This window comes from Nematolebias whitei, chromosome 13 (assembly GCF_014905685.2).
Source record: "Nematolebias whitei isolate Nwh7 chromosome 13, NemWhi1, whole genome shotgun sequence".
NCBI classification, from domain to species: domain Eukaryota; kingdom Metazoa; phylum Chordata; class Actinopteri; order Cyprinodontiformes; family Rivulidae; genus Nematolebias; species Nematolebias whitei.
The window spans coordinates 20226183-20235621 of record NC_056510.1 but is presented as its reverse complement, the minus strand read 5'-3'; the positions used below and the strand labels follow the sequence as shown (position 1 = coordinate 20235621).

Below are 9439 nucleotides of genomic sequence, written 5' to 3'. Positions count from 1 at the left end.
TTTTTTTTTTTTTTTTTTTTTTTTTTTTTTTTTTTTTTGTGAGCTCAGTTTAAGTGTAGAAACATTGTGAAGTGTTTCAATGAACTTATCATCATCGCTCAATTTTTTTTAATTTTTTTTTTTTATTATTATTTTTTTTTATTTTTTTTTTAAAAAGAGAAATGGAGAAATCTGGTGGTGGTGGGCGTGCTTGCGCGGGTGTTTGGATTCAGGTGCTTTGACAGATGCACGCTAGGTTGGGTAGTGGCGGAAGCTAGATGATTCATTGTGCGATGTCGAATGTTTCATGGTGATATTGTGGGTGGCATTGTGCTGTGCATGTTGTTTTGTCATGGTGGTCTCTCGTCTTATCTTCTTCTTTTTTATTATTTATTTATTCTTCTTTCTTCTCTTTCTTTAAAAAAAGACTTTTTTATTTATAACAGTTTATGCTCCATCCAGTGGAAAATCTGCATTCTGGAATTGTAAAAACAAAAATGACAGCCACAAATTGTAATCAAGCAACAGCTGTTTGTAAAACGCATCACATTTTCATGACATTTTTCCTCTTCTCTAACGTAGGTATTAATGAATGCACGGACCCGTTCATTCACCACTGCGATCACAACTGCACTGACACGCCCACCAGCTTCATTTGCACCTGCCGTCCCGGCTACCGTCTCATGTCTGACAGGAAAACATGCGATGATATCAACGAGTGTGCAGAGACACCGAGCGTGTGCAGTCAGATCTGCGAAAACACTGTCGGATCCTACATGTGCAAGTGCTCTCCAGGATTCCTCCGAGAGCCAGACGGACACAGCTGCCGTCAGAACAGCAACATCTCGCCTTATCTCATCTTCAGCAACCGCTATTATCTCAGGAACCTGTCGACAAATGGGCAGGCCTACTCCCTCATTCTTCAGGGCCTGACCAGCGTGGTCGCGCTGGACTTCGATCGCGTTGACAAGCGACTCTATTGGGTTGATGTAAACCGTAGAGTGATAGAAAGGATGTCGTTCAACGGCAGTAACAGGGAGGTTGTGGTTAATGGAGTTCTGCACGGGGAGGGCCTTGCGGTTGACTGGGTAGCCAGGAAGCTGTACTGGGTGGACAGTTTTTTGGATTGTCTCAAAGTGTCTGAACTAGATGGTCGCTTTGTCAGGAAACTGGCTGAACACTGCGTTGATGCCAACAACACTTTCTGCTTTGAAAACCCAAGAGGAATTGTTCTGCATCCCAAATATGGGTGAGGAATTTGCACGTTATAGTAACGCATACTTTGGGTTTTCTTTTATCACTCAAACATATTTATTTATTTAAAACAATAATAATATATACATTAGTGGCTTTTAAACACAAAAAAATATTCAGTTATTTAAAAAAAAAAATCCTCTGTTTATTGAAAAACGCCAATATATATGTGTGTTCTAGTAGTTTGTTTCTTTACATTATGTAAAAAGGTTTTGCTGTTTTTAGTTGTGTAACAATTCTGAAAGCAAAAACTAAACAACGACGCAAAAAGTGTAAAAAAAAACACTTGCATTTGTCATAATGAGTTATGGTCATTGGCATATTATGTTTAAACTGGTTAAGCATGAACATAGAAGTTCTTTAAAAGTAGGTTTTTTTTTTTTTTTCATTTTAAACATTTTATCAGGATGATCTAAAACTGAAGGTTTTATCAATCACATGTGGGTTCATAATGACTGAAATGGTTTTAAAGTTGATCTATTTTTATTCATTGACGGCCAACATTGAGACTAATGTACAGCAGTCCTAAATAGATTTTCTTTGACTCCCTGTCAGATTTGTCTACTGGACAGACTGGGGAGATAAAGCTTTTATTGGTCGAGCTGGAATGGATGGAACCAACAAAACAGCGATCATCACCACAAAGCTCGAGTGGCCCAACGGTATCACGATCGACTACACAAACGACAAACTCTACTGGTCAGACGCCCACCTCAACTACATTGAGTAAGTTCATTAGGAGGTGAACACATTTACTTCATTTGCGTGACAAAGACAAAGATCTCTAACCTTTAGAATGATATTCTCTTTCTCAGATTCTCTGACTTGAACGGTCAGCACAGACACACAGTGTATGATGGGAATTTACCCCATCCATTTGCACTGACTGTGTTTGAGGATTTTGTATACTGGACTGACTGGAACACACGCACAGTGGAGAAAGGCAACAAATATGACGGCTCTGGTCGTGAAGTTCTAGTTAACACCACGCACAGACCGTTTGACATCCATGTATGCCATCCTTACAGGCAGCCCATTGGTAAGTTGAACATTTTAAAGAGTCTTCACAAGACACACACTTGACCAACTGTGGTAAACTGATATGTGTGTGTGTGTCTCTTCCTGTCATAGTAAACAATCCCTGTGCTCTGAACAATGGGGGCTGCTCACACCTGTGCCTAATCCGTCATGGGGGGAGCGAACACACCTGTGAGTGCCCCGACCATTTCCTGACTGTTCAAATGGGAGGTGTGACCCGATGCCTTCCCATGTGCACCAGCACCCAGTACAGATGTGCAAACAATGAACGGTTTGTTAGGATTTATTTTCTCTGTGAATACTGTAATCAAGCCTTTTAAAGAGAGTTTGTTTGGTTTGTGTTGTTCAAAATGCTGATGGACATTAACACGAGTTGATCATTCTGCTTTGCATCAACAGTTGTATTCCTGTCTGGTGGAAGTGCGATGGCCAGCGGGACTGCAGAGACGGCTCAGATGAGCCCTCCACTTGCCCGACTCGCCACTGCAGACTTGGCCAATTTCAGTGCAACGATGGGAACTGCACCAGTTCACATTTCCTTTGTAACAGCAACCGGGACTGTCCTGATGGTTCGGATGAAGATGCTGTTCTGTGTGGTGGGTTTATATATTTGCAATGTGTTTATCAGGGCTTCACGTTATCATACTGAACACGTTTTTATGTTTTTCATGTTCAAATCTGTCAACTGAATCACCCGACTTTGTTTTTAGCTACACACCAATGTGAAAGCCATCAGTGGCAGTGTGCGAATAAACGGTGCATCCCTGAGCCATGGCAGTGCGATGGCGAGGATGACTGTGGTGATCAGTCTGACGAAGACCCTGCCCACTGCTCCACACGGACTTGTCACCCTGGACAGTTCAGGTGCCGCAACGGGCGCTGCATCCCGCAGAGCTGGAAATGTGACGTTGATAATGATTGTGGTGACAATTCAGATGAACCACTAGAGGAATGCAGTGAGTAATCTGAAGCATCTTTTGTGGCTTTAATAATCATCTGTAAACTTTTGGCTCAGATTCTATAAATTTCAAAAGGAGATATTGAACCAAAGCTGTTGCCTTATTGAAAAAAATAAATAAATAAATAAAAACTTTTTGATGTTTGTTTTTGGTAATTGGTCCTGCTTATTGTTCTTTTTCTACAGTGGGGCCAACATATCGATGTGACAACCACACAGAATTTGACTGCAAGACCAACTACCGCTGTGTGCCTCTGTGGTCTGTTTGCAACGGTCACAACGACTGCCGAGACGACAGCGACGAGCAGAGCTGCCGTGAGTCTTGTGCACAGTCGAGCAGTTATTTTCACTTTGTGCTTGGTGGATTTTCATTGATCTAACTCTAGAGAATTCTTTAGGGGTGAATGAAAAGCAATTAGCCAACATTTCAGACTCCCGTGTAACTTTGGTGCTGGGAGGTGCTGATGGAGAGCGCCTCACCAGTCACCCTCCCCCAAGATTTACCTTTCCCTGGGAGCACCACAGATTTATGAGCTGTTCGTTGGTATGAGTCAGCATACGTGTGTATACGTTGTGCACAATGTTGCTCTGTCCTTGCGTGGGGGCAGGGTTCGCAGAAGTCTCTTTGCACTTTGATTCAAACTCACTCGGTCGCAGCCTCTCTTATCTCAAGCCCTCGCTCCATTAGTGCCATGCCTGTGCAGGAGGGGAGATCTGTGCTAATCTTCTTGTAAGAATGCAGAAGATGGGCCAGGTGGAGGGTGAAGGAGGGCAGGACTAGTGAACACTGTGCTATCTTTGACCCCCCAGCACCAAGTGGTAGAGACAGCTCAGACCAGCTCTGCTGCACTCCTCTGCTTTCTGTGGTTCTCATCTCCCGCAGCCTTATCCTCTTCAGACATGCAGGATACTGGCATGAGCAGAGCTCACACATCTGTCTGTGGCAGCCTGCTCTCCTCCCTTTATGACCTTTGCTTTTTAATTTAAAAAACACCAGGTCTTTTATTTCAAAGAGACACTTGAAATAATATTAGAAGCCTGGACATTTCCTGGTTAATGACAGCCTTATTGTGCGCGTTCATAAAATTACCCCCAAATTAATTAGCATATGTTTTACCTTTAACTGCCTGATGTAATGAGTAAAGTTGTTGGTGTTTTTAACCTAAATCTATAAATTTGTTTAAAAAAGGGGGGAAGATGGAGTTAGCAGTGAATGAATCTGCAATGAATTGTACTGTCAGAAGTGTTTGATAAAAATCAGGTGATCCATAGAGCTTCATGATATTAAACATGAAATGTTACTGAAATCCTGCAATGACAATATCAGTCCCACATCACTGTTTCTGCTCTGTGATCATGAACACCACACTGTTTTTGAACATTACCACGTCAGTCACTAACATCTACATAAAGTATGCGAATCAAGGGTAATGAGAGTCAGGAGGAATGCATGGCACTTGATATATAATAGTCCCCTATTATTTGTGCATATTAATTTAGGCTTTTGTAAATTTTATTTTTGTTCCATAAATTTTGTTTACATTTGCACAAAACTGTGATAAGGATGGTCACCAACTAAATTGATCTTTAGTTTGCACATTGGCTACCTTCTTCTCTTTTTATTTATTTTTTTTGGTGGGGGGTGGTGGAAGGTTTTTCGTGATTTCTCTGTTGTGCTCCATGTTCTTTTCAGTCAAGAGATAATCCTGTTAATTTATCAGATTTTGAAATATGGGTGTACTGTATGGTTGTTAGCCTTTTGGCTGATAAGGTCAGTTCTCAGTCTGCCCTTTAGTTCAGTGTCAGCTGGAATAGCCCACACCGCCCTAAGCATCATAAAACAAGTGTGAAGAATGAAGGGATTTTTGTGTAAGAGAAGCATTTTTAGTATGAATTGAACATTATGGTGTATAAGTAACAATTACACTGTAGGATTATTTCAAGTAGTCTATTAATCACATACTTTTTACCTTCTTCTACTATTAATCTCACAAGTAAAATTTCCAGTTTTTGGATTAAATTTCATTCAAATCTATTGATGGAGTCAGGGATGCCCGATGTTCATACTGTATCACAGTTTAGCTCCCCCTGAAGAAAGAGCTCAAATGTGTAGAGTAACTTCAGGAATGTTTGTTTAGCTCATGCCCTATACTTTTTTTGTTTAATTAACAATTTTACAATGATGCCAAACTTTATTAGCTAAAACAGCCTTTTCTAGAACGCAACATCTGTTTAACATAAAATCTGCACATGTTGAAGAGCTATAAAAGTATCTAGATAAATGGTTGAATTAACTGCAGTTTTATTTATTTGATGAGAGGAAATGACCTAAAGCAGCCTTCATAAGTTCATTGTTTATCTAGATGAAGTGAGCTGTGATCCAACTGGAGATTTCCGCTGCGACAACCATCGCTGCATCCCGCTGAGATGGAAGTGCGATGGCGACGATGACTGTGGGGATAACTCCGATGAACGCAGCTGCAGTGAGTGATATTACCTCAAACACACACATCAAACTGTATTTCAGTATGTTTCATTGTATCAAACCAGTATTTAATTGGATATTGCTATAGTTAAGAAGCCAGGAGTGGCAGAAAATAGTTCTGCTATTGTTTGGTCTGACATTTGATGTGGATTTCTGAGACTCGTGCTGAGTGCGGTGGTGGGAGAGGTAGTGTTATCAGCGCCTGGAAAAACAGTCTGTCCTCGATGTGTCAGAAAAAGGGAGTGAAGGAGTCAGTCACCCTTTGCTCTGGAGAATCTAAACATGGCAGCCAATAAGTTTAATGGAGCTTTTCAAAGGAAAAGGCTTGGAGTATAAGGAGGCGCAGCTCCCGAGTGCGCTGCACTGCTGAGGACAAGTACATTTGAAACGAGCACATTTACGATTTCAGTGTGGACGAGTTGCTTCTCACATTATCTTGTTGTTTCGTTTGAACAATAAATAAATGCTCAAAAAGTCAGAGTAAGATGATAAGAAAAGGGACAACAAAAACGTCTGCATTCTTGTAAGCAACGTGACTTTATTATAAGAATTTAAAACCAAAAGTTCTGCGTTTGCTTTATTTTGTTTCCGTGTTTTCTCCCAGCGCCACGCTCGTGCACTGAGAGTGAGTTTCGTTGTGACAATCTGCGCTGCATTCCCGACCGTTGGGTCTGTGACCATGACAACGACTGTGAGGACAACTCGGATGAAAGGGACTGCGGTAAGTGGAGGCTCTTTGTTTTGGCTCGGGTTCTGGACCGTTCGTGAATGATGGAGGAGCTGCACTAAACAAAGAAGCAATAAAACTTCCAAGTCTGAGGCGCAGACAGACGGGACCACCAACAGTTAGTTATTGAAAACCAGATTACTCAGTCTACAAACAAAAATGTCTACTGTACACTGAAGACAAGACAGATGGCTGCTGTAGAACCTGAAAGCAGTTTAGGAAGATCATAAAATTTGGATTGTTTTTAATTTGTCTCTGATATTTTACATAGATTTTCATTATGTTATGTTTTGTGCTGCAGAGCTGCGCACTTGTCACCCTGGCTACTTCCAGTGTGGGAGCGGGCACTGTATCGCTGAACGTTTCAAATGCGATGGCAGTGCTGATTGTTTGGACTACACGGATGAGACGTCATGTCGTGAGTGTCACTGCACTGCTCATTTATTTATTAACCTTTATTTAACCAGACAAATCACACTGAGATCACAGATCTCTTTTGCAAGGGAGGCCTGGGCCTGAAGGCAGCCTAACATGCATGTTTTTGGTCTGTGGGAGGAAACCGGAGTATCCGGAGAAAACCAACACAAGCACGAGAAGAACATGCAAACTCCACACAGAGGGACCTCAGGTTCAACTGGGGATTGAACACACAACCTTCTTGCTGTGAAGCAATAGTGCTAACCACTGAGCCATCATGCTGCTCATAACTTGGTATAAGAACTAAATACAGTAAACCAACAAAGTCCATGCTCAATAATCCAGGTATACAATCCAACAATTTTCAGTCAGGTCATCTGGACAATTTCTTTTTTTTGTGTGTTGAAACGTTTCACCTTCCATCCAGAAGGCTTCATCAGTCAAGGAAACACACAACACAAAACTGATTCTTCCCCCAAACAGCTTACTCCAAAGTGAAACAAACTAGTTATGTTGGTGCTAAGATGGTGTATTTGACACGCCCACTCCTCCAGTGCCGGCCCTCTTCCTCGTCGACAGTCATGTCAAACTGGTTCAAAACCAACAAAGTCCATGCTCAATAATCCAGGTTTCAACACAAAAAAAGAAACTGTCCAGATGACCTGATTGAAAATTGTTAAATATAGTAAAGATTTTGCTTTTATGAGTTTGGTTGTATAATGAGTTGAGGATCACTTAAGGATCACTTGGGTGGCTGTGGCTAAGTGGTTAGAGCAGTCATCGCCCAGTGCAAGAGTTGGGGGTTCAAATCCACCAACAGTCACATGTCAAAGTGTCCACGAGCAAGACAATGAACCCCTCATTGCCTTCAATGTGTGTCCCATCAATGTGATAAAGCACTGATAAGTCTTTTTAGAAATATTTGTTCAATTAGCTTTGTAGAGATATAGTAGAGTGCCATTGTATGAATGAGTAAATTTAACTTTTATTTAAACAGGTTAGTCTCTTTGAGCCTCAGGGACTCATTCACAAGAGATACCTGTTTTTTAGCAAAGAATGATGACAACACTAGATAACAAAGACGACAACATAAAAGAAAGCATATGAATTGAGAAGAATAAATGAAAGAAAATGGTATTAAAAACACGAAACAAAAAAAGCTAGAATGTAAAGCGATGTAGAAAACTAAAAACAGGAACACGACTGCATTGGTTTGAGGGCACAGATTGTAATGTAAAGCGCTTTGAGTATCTTGATAAGATAGAAAAGCACTATGTAAGTACAGTCCATTTATCATTTACTTAAAGCAGACAAAATTACAAAAAACTTGACGTGCCTTTGTTACTCCGAAAATAAATATAAAGTACTGCAGAAGCACATAATGTGAAGAAAATCAAATCCACACGATGGATCAGTAATAAAGCACAAGGTGTGATGAACATAATGGTCTGACAGTGATGAATTCCTCCAGGAAAAATATAGATGAACTAATGACAAATGAACAATGAGCAAAAGGCAGTACCAGAATCCAGAGCTAGTGTGACTGCATTTAACAAAGGGATTCTGTGTAAAATAAAAATTAAAACAGAAAATGAAGACGATATTAAGTAAGCCAAAAGCTTTACAGGAAATATAAAGACACAAAGAGACCAAGGCAAAAACAAATACAATATGGAAAAGTGAACATAACTTAACTTCTGTTCAAGAAATTTAAGAATAAAATCCAACTAAACTCACAGGTGATGGTGATTTTTAAACATATCACTGAAAGATACCCCACCTGTTTTGTTTTCTAGCAACCCGCTTTCCCAACGGCACATACTGCCCACCCTTCCTGTTTGAATGCAAGAACCACATTTGTGTCCAGCCCCACTGGAAATGTGACGGAGACGACGACTGTGGAGACGACTCAGACGAGGAGCTGCACCTCTGCTGTGAGAAATAAACATGCACACACACAAAGATAGTTGCTTCTTTACGCTCCTAAATCACATTACACAGTTACAGGACCGCATATTAAGATTTACTTCAGGCTTTCTGATTCTGTTCATCCTCAGTGGACATCGAGTGCGAGGCTCCGTTTCGTTTCCGATGCGACAATAACCGCTGCATCTACAGCCACGAGCTGTGCAACTCTGTTGATGACTGTGGTGACGGCTCGGATGAAAAACAGGAAAACTGTGAGTACAGTTGCAAGATCGCTGTAGTCACTGATGCTCTTTTTGTGTAAATGGATTTAGAACAGAACAGGTAGATAATTCTGCATCTTCTCCTCAGCTGATTTGTTGTCTCCCCCCAGGTCAAAACCCCACGCACGGACCTTGTACAGACGAGGAGTATAAATGCAGTAACGGGCAGTGCATCCCTCTTCAGTACGCCTGCGATGATTATGATGACTGTGGAGACGGGTCGGATGAGCTGGGCTGCCGTAAGTGAGAATAACTACAAAACATCTACGCAAGAAAACCACAAAGAAAAGTTAAGACTAAATAAACTGAAAATATGTTTAGCAACTCTTAAACTGGCTTACTACAACACACACACACACACACACACACACACACACACACACACACACACA

At 41.1% G+C, this 9439-nt stretch overlaps 1 protein-coding gene across 1 annotated transcript in view; it reads left to right on the top strand.

Moving 5' to 3' along the window:
* Positions 1-9439, top strand: part of lrp2a (low density lipoprotein receptor-related protein 2a) — a 57526-nt gene that overhangs the window by 36677 nt on the left and 11410 nt on the right. Inside the window, exons 50-62 of the mRNA XM_037686950.1 lie at positions 562-1228; positions 1789-1959; positions 2049-2272; positions 2365-2542; positions 2671-2867; positions 2982-3227; positions 3416-3544; positions 5593-5712; positions 6319-6435; positions 6743-6859; positions 8655-8792; positions 8916-9038; positions 9158-9286. Of these exons, the coding sequence (XP_037542878.1) occupies positions 562-1228; positions 1789-1959; positions 2049-2272; positions 2365-2542; positions 2671-2867; positions 2982-3227; positions 3416-3544; positions 5593-5712; positions 6319-6435; positions 6743-6859; positions 8655-8792; positions 8916-9038; positions 9158-9286 (2556 nt within the window). The remainder of the gene's footprint in view (positions 1-561; positions 1229-1788; positions 1960-2048; positions 2273-2364; positions 2543-2670; positions 2868-2981; positions 3228-3415; positions 3545-5592; positions 5713-6318; positions 6436-6742; positions 6860-8654; positions 8793-8915; positions 9039-9157; positions 9287-9439) is intronic.